Here is an 18,529-nt window from a genome sequence, read left to right as displayed (position 1 = left end):
GCTCACGTTCCAGGGATCTAACACCTTGGGGCTCAGTCAGCATCTGCATGCCACTGAAAACCCCAAATGGATGGTGGGCACCTCCCCAGACTCTCCACAAGCCTGCTTGGGACTCTCCCCCAATAGTCTCCAAAGGGGAATCATAGTGTCTGCCAGCTACTGCTGAGGTCAACCTATGTGGTTCTGCTGTGGAGGGAAGTACAAAGACCCTCATTCCAAACGGAGGCCTTTGAGTCTCAGGGACTCACATCATGTCACACCACATGGGACTACAGAACCTGCAGCAGGCTAGGGGAGGGACTTGAAGGCATTTAACACTAACACAACATCTTAGGCACTCTGAGCAAGTAGCCCTTTCAAATCAAGAAGCTGCTGAGTTTATTATTAATCCAGAAAATGGGTTGTAAAGATGAAGCCAAAGGGATTCTAGTGAGCCCCTTTTTTGATAGTTTGTGTAGCCCAGGCTAGCCTCAAACTTTCTCTATATCTGAGGGTGACCTTGAGCTTCTGACCCTCCTACACCCACTCTCCTAGTGCTGGGATTTTAGGTGTGCACGCCATGCCTGTTTATGAGGTGCTGAGGATTGAGCCGAAGATCTTCCTGCTAGGCAGGTGCTCTGCCAACTGGGCCATGTCCTTAGACCCCTTTAACTAGGAAAATGGCTGAATCCAAAGTTTTCTTCCTTGGTAGGGCAGACACTAGAGACCTGTGTGCCCAGGACCAACTGACTTCATCCCCCTCCTCTGCCAGGAGCCCTCCCTACCTCCCCCCCTACACACACACAAACTGCTGCCCTGAGAACCAAGGGGCATTTGGAGAAGCTGCATTTAACTCTTTATGGTCACTAGGGGGCCATCTGTGAGGCGACCACTGGAACTCAATGACTGATGCTCAATTTCACAGCTGAGAAGAGCTGTGTCCCTTGCCCCAAAGGTGCCACACTGGCTCCCCAGTCTACCATAAAGGCCCCGCAATGCTGGCTCGTTAGCCTGGTCCTCGCGTCACTGGGGCCAAAGCAGCAGCTTTTTTTTTACAGTCTCCAGGGGCTGTCTCAGGCCATGCCACAAACTGGGGGCTGGAAGCAATGGAACTTCATCTTCTGGGGTATTCGGAGGCCAGAGCATTCTGTTCTTGGTGTCAAGAGAAAGGTGCCCCTGCAGAGCCCATGGGTACAGTGTCTGGTGCTCCTTCTGGCTTCTGATGGTGAACGAGACTCCTTGGTAGCCTCCTGACTGCCAGGACCTCTGTAGCCACATGACATGCCTCCTAGGTTTCTCTATGCCCAAATTCCCCTCTTTTTCTTCAAAACAAAACAAAACTGTATGTAAGTTGGATGGTGCACACCCTTATCCCCAGCACTCGGGAGGCAGAAGCTGGTGGATCTCTGTGAGCTCCAAGCCAGCCTGGGCTGCACAGGAAGTTCCAGGACAGCCAGGGCTACATAATGAGATCAAAAGAAAGTAAGAATCTTTGTGTGTATGAGTGTGTGTGTGTGTGTGTGTGTGTGTGTGAGAGAGAGAGAGAGAGAGAGAGAGAGAGAGAGAGAGAGAGAGAGAGAGAGAGAGAGAGAGAGAGTCTATTTGTGAGTGTGTATGTGAGTATGTGTGTGCATGCAGGTCAGAGGACAACCTTCTGTGTCTTGTTTGAGATAAAGCATCGCTTTTTACCACTGTGCATGCAGGCTAGGTGCCAAATGAATGCTTGGGAATCCTGTTATTGCCTCAGGTCTCGTTGTAGGAGCACTGCACTTGCTGTGGGAACACCACACTTGCTGTGGGAGCACTGCACTAGGTGTGGGAGCACCGCACTTGCTGTGGAAGCACCGCACTTGTAGGAGCATCACACTTGTTGTAGGAGCACCGCACTTGTTGTGGGAGCCCCACACTTGCTGTAGGAGCATTGCAGTTACAGAGATGCACTACTGTACCTCTATTTAGAGAATCAGAACTCAGCTGCTCAGACTTACAAGCACATTACCCACAGAGCCATCTCCCAAGGCCTTAACGTCTCTTCTTCTCATAAGACACCAGTTTTTGTACTAATGACCCATACCACTTCCAGTATGACCTCACCTTCAGGCTGCTAATTAGACCTGGAATGGCCCTCATTTCCAGTAAGGTCCCCACCCTGTGACCCTGGGCTGAAGACTTTTGCACATCTTTGTGGAACACACAAGTCACAGCAGATGCCCCTGTGAGGTTCTGCTCCCTGTGAGGAATTTGGGGACTTCTGAGGTGGAGATCTTTCCCTCATACCTAAGCTGATTCTGCATCCTTGATCGCTACTCAACTGCTGGAGCAAGACAAGAGCAGAAGCATCGGCGAGTAAGCTGGTACCAGAGCCTGAGCTTTGACAGCCTCCTTTAGACCCAAGGCGAATGCCTATACAGTCAAACACCGAGGCTGACTCTTGTCCCGCCTCCAGCATCATCTACATCTCTCTCCTGTGCTCCTTCTAGATGTCCTGAATCCCTAAAACCCATCAGTAAGTCTGCTCCTACTTCTACTAATGTAGTTCCAGTTCTATTCATCATGGGCTACTCCTGAGTAGGTCTCAGGTCTCTACATGAGTAGGTACTTATTTGGGAACCTACCCCTGGTCCCCTGACAAGATCTCTCTATAATCAGGTCTTTGTTTTCTGCCTCCCCTAGTCATCTAGATGCTGAGTCAGGATCGAGATGCTCAATGCCTCCTTATCCCAGCGTCCTAGGGATCATGCAAAGATCTTTTAGGCTGGGTAGACAGATGCAAGAACAACTCATAGTTCCTGGGTATGTATGTCCATGACTCCAGATGACCGCCACAGCTGACCATCACATTGAGCAAAGCTGAAGATAGTTCAGACTGCAGGGTAAAAGACTGTAGGGTAAATCTATTTTATCACAAATCTTTCTGGCTTCTTGGTAACCCTGAGAACAATACTCAACCTCTCTGGTCCATGCTGGTGTCAGTTAACAAGGCGAACAAGACAGATGCTGCCTCCATCAAGGTTTATAAAGGTGACCGCATCTCCATGTGGGCTGGATCTTTTGAACTGATCGATAATAACACTGACCTTGTGATCCCAGAAGCCAGTTAAGATTCAGGAATTTGGGAGCATTCTTTTTCCTCCCCCGAACCCAAGGAGGTCAGAAGAGGGTACCAAATCCCCAAGAATGGAAGCGACAGGTAGTTGTGAGTTACCTGACATGATTTGGGCCATCTATAAAAGCAGCAAGCATTCTTGACCACTGTGCGCTCCCCCTGGCCAAGTTTTGAAAAACTCATTGAAAAACAACTCACACAGGACATGGCCTCAAACTCAATGGCTACATGGTGGGTCGCCATCTTTTGTAGACCTACTCAACACACTGACCCGGTATCTGTCGGGAACTGACATAGGCGAGCAACATCGCCAGTCATAATCCTCATCCTCAGGGTCTCAGTGTCCTACTTTCAAAGTGTTTATTTACCATCCAGGCTCTGGGCTCAGAGAACTTGCAGGCAGGCACAAAACTGGGCAGACATTCAAACATGGCTGACCTAGAACAGCGCTGACAACCCCCTCATGCGTAGGTTTCACATGGAATCAGCACTTTGTCCTCAACTTTAGTGATGACAATATTGGTTACTTTCCTCACTGATGCAACAAAACACCTGACAAAGGCACCCTAAAGCAGGGAGAGGTAACAGCTGGGCTCACAGCTGGAGGCTACAAACTGTGTTGGTTTGAAAGAGAACGGCCTCCATAGGCTCATATATCTGAACACTTGGGCCCCAGCTGGCAGAACTGTTTAGGAAGGATTGGGAGGTGTGGCTTTGTTGGAAGAGGTGTGTCACTGGGGGTGGGCTTTGAGGTTTCAAAAGACCATATCGGGGCCCATTGTCTCTCTCGCTTCCTCTTCCTCATGGGTGGTTATGTCTCAAGACGTGGACTCTCAGCTACGGTTCCAGCAATATGCCCACCTGCCTGTTGCCATGTCCCCAGCAAGGCAGCCACAGACTCTAACCCTTTGAAACCAAAAGCCCCAAATTAAACACTTTCTTTTATAAATTGCCTTGGTCATGGTGTTTTGTCGCAGCAACAAAAAGGTAATTAAGGCATAGTGTTCCATGGGGGATGCATGGAGATATGGACCAGACAGTGCTCCACGGGGGATGTGTGGAGTGCTCCATGGGGGATGTGTGGAGTGCTCCATGGGGGATGTGTGGAGCTATGGACCACACAGTGCTCCACGGGGGATGTGTGGAGATATAGACCAGACACAGTGCTCCACGGAGGATGCATGGAATGCTCCACAGGGGATTGTAGAGATATGGACCAGACATAGTGCTCCACGGGGGATGAGTGGGGATATGGACCATCTGGCCCAACATTACATCCACAGCCAGAAAGCAGAGAGGGATAAACACTGGGCTCAGATTCAGTTTCCTTTTTATGTAGTTGGGGGTTGTACCTTGTAAAACGGTACTACCCACATTTAGCATGGGTCTTCCCACCTTGGTTAGCCTAATTCAGACAATTCCTCACAGACATGCCCAGAGGTATGTTTCCTATGTGACACTTAGAGTTCGTCAACTTGACAGTACCAACCACAACAACAGCCCTTAGATATGGGTTCCTATGCAACAGGCACCGGACTCAACATCATTTTACTTCATCCTAATAGCAAAATGCAATGGGCTGACCGACATGGACTGAGACCTCTGAAACCATGAGTCAACATAAACCCTCTCCTCCTTGGAAGTCAACTCCCCCAGGTGTTTGGTCACAGCAACGGAGACCTGACTCACACAGCCTGCAGCCCTGAGAAGGTTAGCTCTCTGGTCCTTCCCAGGAGAAAACTTACAACTTCTGATGTCAAAATGAGCATGGCAAAACTAAAAGATGGGTCGTCACAGACAGGGAGGATCAGAGGTCACTTTTACAACTTTTAACTCAGTAGATGGACAAAACGGGGCCGGGAGAGGATCAGGGTTGTTGGAAGGAAGGGAACAATTTTGATTAAAACAGTGAACCCCAACCTCAAACTACTAACTCATGAAACTTGGGGCCCAGGAGTGGCTTAGTTAGTAAGGCACTTCCTTTAAAAACATGAAGCTGTGAGTTCAGATCCCGAGAACCCATGGGAAAAAAACTGAGCATGGTGGTGAACACCTATAATCCCAGTGATGGAGAAGCAGGAGGCGGAGACAGCAGATCCCTGGGAACTTGCCTTCCACCTAGCCTGGTCCATGTGGTAAGGATCCAGGTGAATGAGAGAGCCTGCCTCTCTCAAAGGATGGAAGGTTCCTGAGGATCAACACTCCAGGCTGTCTTTCCCCCTCCATTCCCATATACCGTATACATGTATACCCATACCAACGCAAATGCAGGCACATACATGGTCCACTGAACAACACAGACAGACAGACAGACAGGGAGGCTCAAAGTACAGAAAGCCCACAAAACTTGGAGTTTGGAGGCACCTTGGGCTCCAGCCTTGGTTCTGCTGTGTCATGTACCACGCAGCCACAGGCTTCTTCTTCTGGAGTCTGTTCTGTCACTCCCAGAAAGGGGCAGCGTGAATGTGGAGAAGGCACAGAAATGCCTGGTATACTCCAAACAGTCCTGGATCTGTGCAACTTCTTATAAACCGAGTCATGTCTGAGGATCCTTCATCTGGGGAATTACTGGGACCAAGGCAGTGACATTCAGACCCTAGGTCCCAGTAACAGGGACAGGGATTGCCCACTCTGACAGCCTACGCTTGAACCAGAATCAGGACTGACTTATCCAATAGACACAAAATGACACCCTTGGCTCCTAGCACCAACCACTTACCAACCGACTTTGGTTGCTACGGTTCCTGGTGGCTGCAATCATAACAAAATCATAACAAAAGGTCTGAGGATGCCAGCTTCACGCTGAGGCCAAACTGCAAAGTTTGCAGGCAGACGAGGCAATAGAAAAGGAGATAATAAGAACCAGGAAGCAGCCTTGCAGGTGATGTGTGCATGCACACGTGTACACATACACACACACACACACCACCACCACCACCACCACCACCACCAGCAGCAGCAGCCCTGAACACGGCAAAATATTTCCCTGGCTGAGCAGAGGCATGGTCTCCTGTGGGTTTCCCCTGCCTCACTGCTAAGCATTTTGAGTGACAGTTGACACAGATATTGGCCACCCTTCTTGGAAGAATACTCACAGATGGGCATGAGGAAGGCTATACTCCAACCTCAGCCCTGTGGCCCTGGGACAGTCATTTCTACTCTCTGGCCTTAGGTTTCTCATCTGCGAACTTCTGAGAACTGAAATTGGTGCTTTCGGAGCTCTGATGTGGATTATACTTGAACACGGGTTTAGAACAAACAACACAGGAAACAACACGAGCCCCAGCTTTAGTACAGCTTGCAGACCTTCATCTGTGATGCGCCCGCTCACACTGGGTTGAACAACTTTATCATCAGTGGCTGCGATATTTGCTTATTTGTTTTGAATAGGTGTGTGGGGGGGTGAACACAGATATCCAGGCCATGGTCCACATGTGGTCAGAGGACAACTTTAAGGAAGTCAACTCTCTCCACCTTCTGGGGGCAAGGTCTCTTGTTTCTGTCACCGTGGGCTCCAGGCCAGTGGGCCCATGAGTTTCCAAGCAATTCTTATGTCTCATCTTCTATCTTATACAGGAACTCTGGGATTGCAGACGGGCACCACCATGCCCAGTTTTCTACGTAGGTTCCAGGGGTTGAACTTGGGTCATCAGGCTTGTGTGGAAGATGTTATTTCCCCACAGAACCAGCTCGCTGGTCACAGCTGGAATTTTGTTTTGATTTTTTTCTATTACATTTTATGTGTTCATGGGGGAGAGGTATCTAGGGGTTTGGATATGCATACACCACGCTGCATTGCTGGAAGCTAGCCTTTCTCTCACAAGATGTGGGTCCTAGAGACTGCACTTGGGTCACCAGACTAGCGTGGCCCTATGGGGATTTCTACAGAGATCTACAAAGCCATAAGCAGAGCACAGTACCGTGTCTTCAGGTATCCTGCCATCCTACAGATAGCTGTGGGGGACCATCCCAGTGAGGAGCATTCTGAAGAGCCACTGTGGCCCTCTGCAGAGACACCAGGGTCATACACAGCAAAGAAAGGTGGGAGACATTGAGGTCCACTCGACAGTTCGATGTAATAGGGCCAGCATGGACTGGACCCTGCGCCAGCAGGAAACACAATGATGGAGACTGTTGCCAGGGTGACAGCTGAGGATGGAGATACAGCTGGGTGAAAACGCTGGTCCGGGGCCAAAGGGATGTGAGGAGGTGAGAAAATGTGCTGCCTGGACCCCAGCCGTCTGTGAAATGAAAGTGGGGGACCAAATACAAGAAAACAACACAGAGTGGAGGGATCAGTCTGGGCTCAGACATTCTCAGCAATCACCCCAGCAACTTTGTGTGTGCTCGAAGCTCAATTTCTCCCTCCCTCTCCACAAAGTATCCATCCCAGGGAATCAAAATCTGTGGGTACCAACACTGCGGGATGCTTGGGCAGCATGCTTGCCCAGAGTCCCTGCACACCTTCCTGTGGATGCTCCATGAGCTCTGGCTACTTACAGCACCACAGTCCAGCGCCAGGTGTGTGAGGAGCCGGCACACTGTACTGCTGAGTAACGAAACGACAAGCCAAGAGTCTATAGCCGACCCAAGCAGAGGAATTATCGCTTTAAATACCTCTTTGCCTCAGCTGAATTTGCACACTCAACCCACAGATACTGATATACAGGGAGGGCAAGGTTTCAAAATGTAAAATAGTCCCAGAGCCAAGGGATTCTGATTTATGCAATCTGTTGGGTGGGGACAAGGTGTGTGACAGCTCTAGTTGGGAGACCCCTTCCCTGGCTTCCTCCTCGTCCAGCAGGTGTTGGACTAGGGACAACAGGAAGGCTCTCCAGTTGTTAGTTGTAGAACGAGCCTGACTAAGCAGCTCACACTGGTCTCAAACTCTGCCTGCCTCAGCCTTCCATACCCAGCAAACATTTAAGTCTCTACCATGTGTTTACATGTGGCTCTTGCTGGTGGGAGGTCTAGGACACACTTGGAAACCAGAAGCCCTTGCTGGGGATCTCCCCTGGAGCAGCCAAAGAAAGCCCACCAAGCAGCGGCACCACCCCGGGAGGGTATTTAAGGTCTGGTCCATAGACATCCCCTAGTGGGTCCCCCTTGTGGTTTCTCCTCATCCCAGGGATGATTTGCTCAGATTAAACCTGGAACTTATTAATTTGGCCTGATCTGATTTGTTGCCTCAGTGGAGAGACCCAAGACCGGGTACAGAAACTTTTCACCCCCGGCATCACGGAGGTGAAAGTGACCAGCAAGAGAGTGATCCAGACAGAGAGGCAAGGAGAGGGAGAGAGGGTAGAGAGAGAGTTTTGAAGCGGCTTCTTGGAGAGAGGACACAGTAAGTGACAGCTGCAGGAACCAGGGCTTTAGGGATACCTGTGTACCATTTTATCTCCAAGCGGATAGCTTTTCATGCCTACAAAGCAGACACTCCAGGGCCTTGTGGGATGCAGCAGGGAATGTGTACAACAGAAACCTTCTAGAGCCTGGAGTTCTAACGAAGGGTTAGACGCCAAGCAGCTCCCGGGTCTGATAGGTCAGCGCAGGGACAGGACCCAGGCACCAACACCAGCACCTGGAGAGTAAAATCCTTTGGGGCATCCCTATGGGGTATATATTTCCTGCTGGAGAAGCCACCCCAAGCCAGCTCTCCTCTCAGGTCTCTGAATGGTCCTGGTTGTGAGTTGGGCCTGTGGATGAAGCTGCCAGCGTCTGTGAAGATGTGTGCCTCTCCTCCCCCTCTTCCAGGGGTAATGAGCCTTGGCTTCAAGCCTCATTAAACCCCATTATATAATCAGCCCCATCCCGGGTATCTTTATAACCCCAGCAGTTGCCTTGGTGGGAACACGGCCGGCCGTTCAGCTTCATCACCCTTTACTGCCACCTGCTGCCCCCGCCCCCACCACACCAGGCTCTGACTCAGCGTCCAGGTAAGCACAAGGTAGTCAACTCCTCCCCTCGTTTCCAGGACAAGGGACAGGAACTGCTTATAGAAGTGGTGCCCACAGGGGTTGGAGGGACAGCCCCAGAGAGGGTATAGCATCTTCCAAGATATCAACTGAAGGAGACTCTTTCCTTAGCCCTGGGATATGACTCCAGCTGCTACCGTAATGACTCTGATGGGGACATCTAGAGTTGGAGCCACTTGTTTTCTTTCGCAACTGCTGCCCTGAAGGGCTGGAGGACCACAGGCAGCTAACACAGAAACTCCCAGAACTCTGGGAGAACTAGGTCATTCCTCAGCTTTGATGGAAGACACTCAAGATGAATGAGTTGCAGAAGCTGCCAGGAACTGGCTTTTCGGCCACTCTTCGGCAGCTGCCCGCCTCAGGGACTGCCGCCACCTGAACCCATGGAGGCAGTGAACATTAACAGCAGAGCCCAGGGGTGGGGAGGGGGGAAACGCGTGCGGACGCAGCATGCTAACAAAGAAGCACAAAATCACCGTGCAGCTCCCCAAACCAGGAAGAAAGCAGAAGGCAACTGAGAAGCAAAAGGGACAATGAAGTTGGCCTTGCAGAATGAATGATCCGGCTCCTTCGCCGCTTTCCAGACCTTGTGACCTATGACCAGCTCCTTAACCTCAGCCTCCATTTCTTTATCTCTGAAGAGGGGATAATAAAAGTCTCAACATTATAGAGGGTTGTGACGTAGATATTAAACAAGGGAGAGGCCTGTGACCACACGGTGAATGCCGATGACTCTTGGTACCGACAGCGGTTGGTATTCTCATCTCCATCACAGTTTCAAACCACCCCATCACATGACACACACCAATAGCCCCCCACACTCCCCTTTACTGAGTCACAGAGCACTAAGCACCAACCCCGATCCCATCCTCCTTGTGTATTGGAACATACTCCGAAGGAGATTGTTTGAGGGTCTTTCAACAAGGCTTCATCTACAGCAGCTGGGATTGAAGACAACGGGACAAAGAGCCACAAATCCGTGGCTTGCCATGCTAAAGATGTGTGCATGGAGGACACTGTCAGACATGCTTGAGCAACACAGGAAGGACACAGGCTGTCCCTGGCATGTGACAGTTAACAGGTCTCATCAAACGATGGCAGGAAAACGTGTTCACACAGACGGTCTTTTCTGTCACAGGGAACGATATAAGTGAACTCGGAAAATAAGCTTTGGGCTCAGTGATTTTGCCCAGCTTCAGACTAATGGATGTGTTCTAGTTCATTAAGACATACTGGATGTAGCATCTCTGGGGATGCCTGGATGAGATTCTCTAAATCGGGCCTGGGTGCAACTCCATCTGCTAGGCTGTGGGACTCAGTACGTTTGCTGTATCTGGTGTTTTTCAAGTCCTGGCATGCTCTACTAATGGTGGACTTATCAGGATGTACCCCATCATATGCTGAGGCATGGAAGAATGACATCTTACATCTTGGAATATCTGAGCTGACCCGTGAACACCATCGGTTGGCGAGCCTTGGTGTGACTTGATTCCTCTGACAGCTGGGACTCTCACCCCCTCCTTTGTCCTGCAGGGCACCCTGACATCAAAGGAGTAGGGTAAGCACTCATAGAGATAGAGGATTCCTGTACCCAGAAGTTGGGTGCCCTGGGGTCCCAAGACCCTGCCCCTCCAGCCAGCTTTGCCATGCATCTTCTGATGTCACTACTGGGATAAAAGGATGAAGTGTTACCATCCTTCAAATTACACACTGGGGCCAGGACAGATGGGGACCAATGGAAACCCAGGTGAGCCCCAGGGACATGGCCCCAGGGACTCTCTGGGCTGGGTCTGCAGGAACAAAGCTGGCACCAAAGCCCCAAAGCAGGGAGTGAGGGGGGACCGGGGAATATGGCAAACAAGCAGGAGCTAGTTCTGGAGGCTGAGTTCTAATCCCAGTGTTCTAATGAGTCCAGTAACTGTCTCAAGTCTCTTGATGAATAGCTGAAGAAACTGAGACCCGGAGAGAAGAAAATGCCTGCCTGGGAAATACAGAATGCAGGCTCAAGTAGGGCCAGACTGAAGGCAAAACATGGGGCAGATAACACTCCCTGTGGGCCTCGGTCTCCCACAAAATCCAGTGCTTTCCTATTCCTTCCGAGGAAGTCAGCGACAGCCTCTATATACAAACACCAGGATTGTCCAAATGATAGCCATGCTCCGAAGACCTGCCTTTTAAGTCTTGTTCTGTAGCCCAGGCTAGTCTAGAACTTATTATGTAGCCCAGGCTGTCCTATAACTAGCTATGTAGCCCAGGCTGGCCTTCAGGCTCCCAAGTGCTGGGATTATAGGCATGCATGCTATCATGCCCAGCTCTGTGCTGCTTTTTAACAAAGTCTTTTCTGTTGCTGACCCCGGGTTAGCAGACAGGGCTGTCCTCCATGTTGGAGACCAAGGAAAGGGGAAACCTGGGGGACAAGAAAAACAACCCAAATACAATTGGTTTTTTGTTGTTGTTGTTGTTGTTGTTGTTTTAAACAGATAGATGTCTTTGCTCTGGCCAGAACCACAGGTCAGAGTCACAGTTGGCCCCTCAGAACGAATCAGAAGACAGTGATGCCCAAGGCAGTTGGCTGCAAGAGGCTACCATCAGCTTTGTGCGGAGGTAAATTCCAAGCTTCCTTAAGGGTATGGGGAAGCGACAAGGATAGGGACCCTGAGCTGACAGCCATAATTAACTATGAGGCATGGAACCGCCATCAGTGACGAGTACCTACCACGTACAGGCCCTGTACAAAGGGACCGACCACACCACATGTGTGGCTAATGTATAATTGGCCCATTTTACAGATAAAGAAAGTGAGGCTTCAACTAAGAAACTCTGAGCCTATTACTAGACTGTAGTACTCAATGCTAGGACTCATACCCAGTCATCTCCCCCCGGGTCCGTATTTCTTGGCCTGGCACAGGTCTCATCTACTGCCCTAGTTGTTGGATCTATGGCCCTTTTCCTTGCTGCTGCTCACCAAGCAACTCCCTGACTACCAAGCAGGCTGACCATGTGGAGAATCTCTGGCTTCCCAGACAGTGACCTCTCTTGACAAATGAATAAATTGGCCTCCTGCTGTTGACATCTCTGTCCTGGGGCTGTTTTAATTCACTTGAGGTCTGGCTGGGGCAGCCCAGGCACTGGGATTAAGCCATGCACCAGAATGTTCTCCTATTAATATCTCCATGGGTCCCTCTGGTGGAGACCCTCAGCAGCCCAGCAACACAAGCTCTGTGTGTGTTTGTGACCCATCCAAGTTCAATGCTAAGGCCCTGCCTACCCACATAATTGTGCATCCAGGGATAGGAGTAACAGATCTCCTCACTGAAGAGCGCACACAGGCTCCCTGGAAAGTAAAGCCTGCTTAAGTAATAAACGACCCCCATTTAGAGATGGCAACGTCATTCCGTGTGGATCTCGGAGGGAACTGGGGCACAGGCTTGGGGCCCTAGCTACTGGGGAGGTTGATGCGGGAAGAATTAAACTCAAAGGCATAGGAGGCTGTAGAGTGGGCTGAAGACCAAGCTGAGCGATTTGGTGAGACACTACCTCGGTAGTGGAGGGCTTGGCTAGCATGGGCATGGGCCTGGGTTCCATGCCAGGGTGGGGACAGGGAATAGGAGGATGAGGAGGAAGGAAGAACCAGATTCAAATCCTGGCCTGACTACTAAGTAGCTGTATAGCTTTGAGAGAGAGACCTCTGGTGTCCCTGAGCCTCAGTTTCCCCATTTATGCTATAGAAATAATCTGAGTGAGGTACTGAAGGCAGCAATTAGCCTGGTGGTCAATAAATTCCTCTTCCCACCCAGCAGATCAACAGGACAGCATAAGCAGCCATGGCAGGTTTAGGGCCTGGGGCTAGTGCTTCTTAAAGCCAGCATCCCCCGTCCCCCAAACATACACCCTTGCTGGAGGAGGAGCTGGGCTCACGTCTGTGGGTCCCCTCTGCCCGTGTCTGCACCTTTTAGCAGAGAGTGCCTCTGGATAAGATCAGAACTTTCTGGAAACTCGTCCCTCTGCCACCAGAACTTCCATCTGTACTCAAGTCGTAAGCACCATGTGTCTGGCAAGAGTTTGTGAATGTGGACCGTACATCCCAGGCCACACTTAACTTGGTTTGAATCCAGTACGGCATCGAGATGCAAAAGCTATACACATTGACCCCAGTTATCACATGACGTCATCACAGACCCCACATGGCCAGAGAAACCCTGAGACAAGCGGTCGGAAGGTGGTGGAGAACACGGAGAGAAAAGGTGAATGTTCCCTCTAATGCTCCCCACCCCACCCCACCCCACCCCCCGCCGCCTGGCTTTCAGCATTCCATCACAACCGCGAGTCAGAGAGCTGATACTGAGGATGCATAACAGCCAGTCTCCTCCGAGCGCCAATCACGCTCCCTTCAAACCGTGTAAGGACCCATGTGGGAGGGCCGTATCAGGTGATGGGCTCGCCCTGACCCATGAGACTCAGAAGCAGAGTGATGAGCACAAAATGCATGCACCTGGCAGGGAAGGTGGCCGGCTGCGCAGTGATGGTCTGGTGACCCCAGCCAATGCAGCCTAGGGGCTAGCGAGGACTTACTTGCAGAGAAATTGGCCTCCGTGTGGACGGGTGGGGTGGAGGGCAGAAAGGGCGCATGGCCCACAAAGAAGGACCGCAGGGAGCGCTCGGACAGGAGTGGGGACCTCTGCTGGGCAGGGATGTTCTCACAGCTGCCCACGCCACTATGGATCTTGAGGTTCAGCGGTTTGCTCTTCTTCTTGGCTCTGGAAGAGAAGCGGACCAAGGAGACAAGATGAGTCTGTCTGCGCCATCTACACAATCAATATAAACATTGTCCACCTGACCATGGCTGGTCACCCGTGAAACACAAACCAACCTATACTAGCAGAGACCAAGCCTGCTGGGAAGTAACTGGGCATCTCTAAGTCTTCTGGAACATTCCTGTCAGTGAGGACTCTACTCAACACATGATCACTTGACATTTGACTTGACACTAACATAATCTATCTTTCGAATAATATTTTATAGGCACCGTTGTGTGGGCTGATTTTCTGTCAACTTGAAAGCAGTTACAGTCATTTGGAAAGAGAGAACCTCAACTGAGAAAATAGCCCAAGATTAGCCTGTGGTGTATTTGCTTGATTGACAATTGATGGGAAAGGCTCCAACCTTTCAATGGGGGTGGGGCCATCCCTGGGCTGCTGGTCCTGGGTTCTATAAGAAAGCAGGCTAAGCAAGCCATGGGGAGCAAGTCAGTGAGCAGCACCCTCCATGGCCTCTGCATCAGCTCCTGCCTCCAGGTTCCTGCCTTGATTTCCCCTCCCTGATAGATGTGATGTGGAAGCGTGAGCTGAATTAACCCTTTCCTTCCCAAGTTGCTTTTGGCCCTGGGGTTTCATCACAGCAATAGAAAGCAAACCAAGACACCTATAAAATGTATACTTTTTTAATGTGAAAAAAAATAAGGTGAGGGGCTTAGCTTGGCTTGATGATACGCTACTGTAATCCAAGCACTTCAGAGGTTGAGGCAGGAGGATACTGACTTTGAGACCGGTTTGAACAACAGAGCAAAGCTCTGTCCTGAATAAGCAAAAGAAAATTCAGGACTCAGGATAATTTTTTTATTCTCTTTCTTCCCCCAGACATCATCCTTGTAAGTATCTCACCGGGAGGGACGGAGAAGAGGAAGAAGCGTTAAAGACCGAGGGCTCCAGCTGGGTGCCGATTGAGCTCTGATCAGAGCTAAGTGAGGCTGTCTCTCAGAGCATAAGCACAAAACTCAGTGTCTAAACCTTGCGCTTCACCAAACAGGAGACTTGAGATTATTAACGGCACTGGTGGAAGTGATGGCATCCACTGCTACTCTGAATTAAGTGTAAGCTGCATCCCAAAGATTGAATCAGGGACTTCGGGTATCTCCCCATTTAAGCATTAACGTCCTTCCTAAGGACTTTACACCCACATCCTCTTTCCCCCGAGGAGGACACTGGAGAGAATGAGACAAAAGAACCTAGCAGAGCCAGCTCCAGAGGCCTCCTCTCAAATGCGTCCATCTGTCCGTGACCCCCTGATAACCCCTTGAGACCAGTCACCCCAAGGGACTGCACTTCATGTGGTCTTGCTGCCTTCCCTGCTCGACAGACTCCTACACATAGTCCATGGTCCTGTCCAAAAGTGACCACATCTGTAACATTCTCGCTCTCTGAGACAACACCACTCTCCCCATCCTAGTGTCCCTCACATTCTGAGGAACCCCCAGCTCCTGACCATGGCTCCCAACAGCCATCCTCCATATGAACTCCAACCCAGCAGCCTTCTCACCTTTGACCCTTCTGTCTCCACAGCCCAGAGTTTCCCTCCTCTGCTCAGCCTCTTTGATCTCTGTCTTGATAACTCAGCTCTGGTGTGTCTCTTTCTGGAACCTTCCTGGTAGCCCAAGTTCCTCCCAGCAGGGACAGGTGTTCTTCCTCCAGGAAAGCCTTCTCAGACCCCTTCCCTCCCCCCGTTCCCCAGGCTGAGCTGGTTGTTTCTTTATTGCTTGTTTGTTTAAATGGGCATTCAGAATAAAGGCTGTGGTCCAGGGACAGAAAACGTTCTAAAACTCTGCCTTCCACTCCCAACTGCTTGCTCCCCAGGACAGGAGTGAGACCACATCTCCTGCCATCTTCCCACCCACCTCCCCAGACTCCCATCTGCCCAGCACGGAGCCGAGCGCCCTCTGGTGGCTGCCGCAGAACCTGCCAGCAAACTGCCAGTCCTGAAGGGCTCTAGGACTCCTTTGGGTACCACCTTAAAAAAAAAAAAAAAAAAAAAAAAAAAAAAAAAAAAAAAAAAGCCACGCTCTGCAGACCACACATGGCTGCCTGCCCAGTCACCCCTCTAGCACCCCTGTGGCAGTGATCAATCCTCAGGGGCCTACTGCCGGGCTCAGGCAGGTTCTCCCTGTACAGTAGCTCACATGTGGTAACATGTCCCTGCCTGAACTGGAAAGACGAGGAAGTTGGAAACACTGAGTTTCCTTTGCCTGGAACTGTCCAACAGTGGGGATATAAAGAGACATATGCATAAGATCAGCACATGGCTGCTGGGGACAGAGAGACAGGATTTGAGTCACCAGAAATGAGATGTCCCACCTGGACAATGGAGAGAACCCTGGACCCCTTCCCAAAAGGCCACATAAGACCATGAGGATCTATGAGGTAGCATGCTTGGCCCAGACAAGCCCACACTCCATTTCCTGTCATGAGCACGTCTGTACTCTGGTTCTGCCCAACAGTCACACAGCCAGGCAGGAAGCCTAGAAAGAGACTGAGAAGTGAAGCCAGGTGGGACTTTGTCTGAGATTCCTAGAACACCTCCCACCAGCCTTAGCCAGGGAAAGGGAACATGGGAAAACCCCTGAGCAAAAAGCTATGATCACCCTCCACCAAACACCTAGGGGAGCCTAAGGCAAGGACAACGAAGTCATGCAAATGGGAGCAAGACTGGACTGTACCGCATCCAAACCAGCAGCTCAGAGATGTCAGAAGTGATGTTGTTACCAATCCATAGTCACGGGAGCAAATAACTGTCAGACAGACAGATGGAAAAAAAGACTGGGAGAAAGGAAGGGGAGGGAAGAGAAGGAAGAGAGATGTCATGAAGGAAGAATGAAAAGAAGGTTGAAGGGGAAAGATGGGGATAAAAGAACAGACAAGGAAGAAGAAAGAGGGGCTAAAAGAGATGAGATGAAGAAATAACAGAAAGAAAGATGGAGAGGGAAGGAGGGGAATGAGTAGGTAGACAGATGAGCAGGTGGTGGGTAGATGATGGGTGGATGGATGGATGGGTGGGTGGGTGGGTGGATGGATGGATGGATGGGTGGATGGATGGGTTGATGGATGGGTGGATGGGTAGATGGGTGAATGGATGGATGGATGGGTGGATGGGTGGGTGGGTGGATGGATGGATGGGTGGATGGATGGGTGGATGGGTAGATGGGTGGATGGGTGAGTGGATGAATTTGTGTTTCTACATGAAAATTATAGCTTAGAAAATTGGGTTTTCAGACAATATTAAAAAGATAAAAATGAAGAGTTAGCAAGGGGCTTGAAAAAGATATTCCTCTCAAGAAGACGTATGAAGACCCAATAAGCATGTACGGAGACGTTGAAGAGTTAATGATGGAACACATGAACCAAATGACAATAAACGACAACCCCGGTCTTCCTGGCCACACTCAAACACAGGGGGCATACTACGTGCTGAGGAGGACATGGAGAATGGGAAGCCACCGGTGTCTCTGGAGAGAATGTGAAGGTGCCTGGCCATTATGGAAAACACTTTGGTCATGCTTCGACCTTGTAAAACTAGAGTTTTATACAACCCAACAGTTCTATTACCAAGCTATATACCCAGAAGAATGGGAAAAAGATCTTCAAACACACAGTGCCTATGGACATTGACACTTGACACATTGATACATGAACACTGACAACCACCAAAGGGCAGGGGAAAAAAAACCAAATGCGCATCACTGGGCGACAGAAGACAAATGTGATCTGCATGGAGAGTCAAATCGCTGCAATCTCACGATGTTCCGACTCATAGCCTAAAAATGAGTGAACCTCAGAGCTGTCACATCTCAGGAAGGAGGCCAAGTGAACCTCAGAGCTGTCACATCTCAGGAAGGAGGCCAGATACAAAGGACCATGCATTCTGGTTTATATAAAACCACCAGAGTGGGCAAGTCCACAGAGATGGGCAGCAGGCTGGCACTGCCAGGACTGGAGAACAGGAGAGGGAGTGGGTGCGAGCACATGTGGAGGTACTGTTTGCTTTGGGGTCATGGAGGGCCCTGAAAGTGGGCAGGGGTGGTAACTGCTGAGCCTCGAGGGTTAACAACACCCAAGAGTGGCCTTTAAAGGGTTAAAATGACCCATGTGGCAGCACAGCCATTCATCCAATTAAAGAAACAATTCTAATGTTGCTTGTTCTGTGTATTTACCCGTTGAGTAGCTGTGTGACCTCTGTCAAGCGACTTAACCTCTCTGAGTCCCAAGGACTTTGCCGTTACAAGCAACTTCTACCAGGGTGGCTTTAAGGAGCCAACAAGCGGGATGGGAATGCTCCAGTTGGCTAGTGGTGAATCCAGAGGGAACTACTAGGGTTCTTCCTTTCGTCCTTTGTCAAGGAGTGCTTCTGCATCTAGATAGGGGGCAAAGTCCTTCCTGTGGGGAGGCAGGTCGCACTCACAACTGAGGAAAGATAGACACACATCCATGAGGAAGGTGAAAGACTTCCTTTTGCCCTGGGCACAAATGTCTGAGAGCCACAATGACAGGGAAGAGAAACTGTTCCTGTATGGTGAGGGCAGGAATTGTCCTCAAAGGAGACACTCAAGGTACATCCCTGTCCCTCAAAGTCCCCCCTCCCAGGCTTAGAATAAATCACCCCCCAAATCTATATGTTGAGGCCCTTACCCACCCCCCCCTCC

At 50.4% G+C, this 18,529-nt stretch overlaps 1 protein-coding gene across 1 annotated transcript in view; it reads right to left on the bottom strand.

The window, feature by feature from the left end:
* Positions 1 to 18,529, bottom strand: part of Ksr2 (kinase suppressor of ras 2) — a 351,922-nt gene that overhangs the window by 139,473 nt on the left and 193,920 nt on the right. Inside the window, exon 5 of the mRNA XM_038346040.1 lies at positions 13,633 to 13,817. Coding sequence (XP_038201968.1) covers positions 13,633 to 13,817 — 185 coding nt within the window. The remainder of the gene's footprint in view (positions 1 to 13,632; positions 13,818 to 18,529) is intronic.

This window comes from Arvicola amphibius, chromosome 10 (assembly GCF_903992535.2).
Source record: "Arvicola amphibius chromosome 10, mArvAmp1.2, whole genome shotgun sequence".
NCBI lineage: Eukaryota > Metazoa > Chordata > Mammalia > Rodentia > Cricetidae > Arvicola > Arvicola amphibius.
The sequence above is the reverse complement of the archived record's forward strand: the minus strand, read 5'-3'. Positions and strand labels throughout refer to the sequence as shown.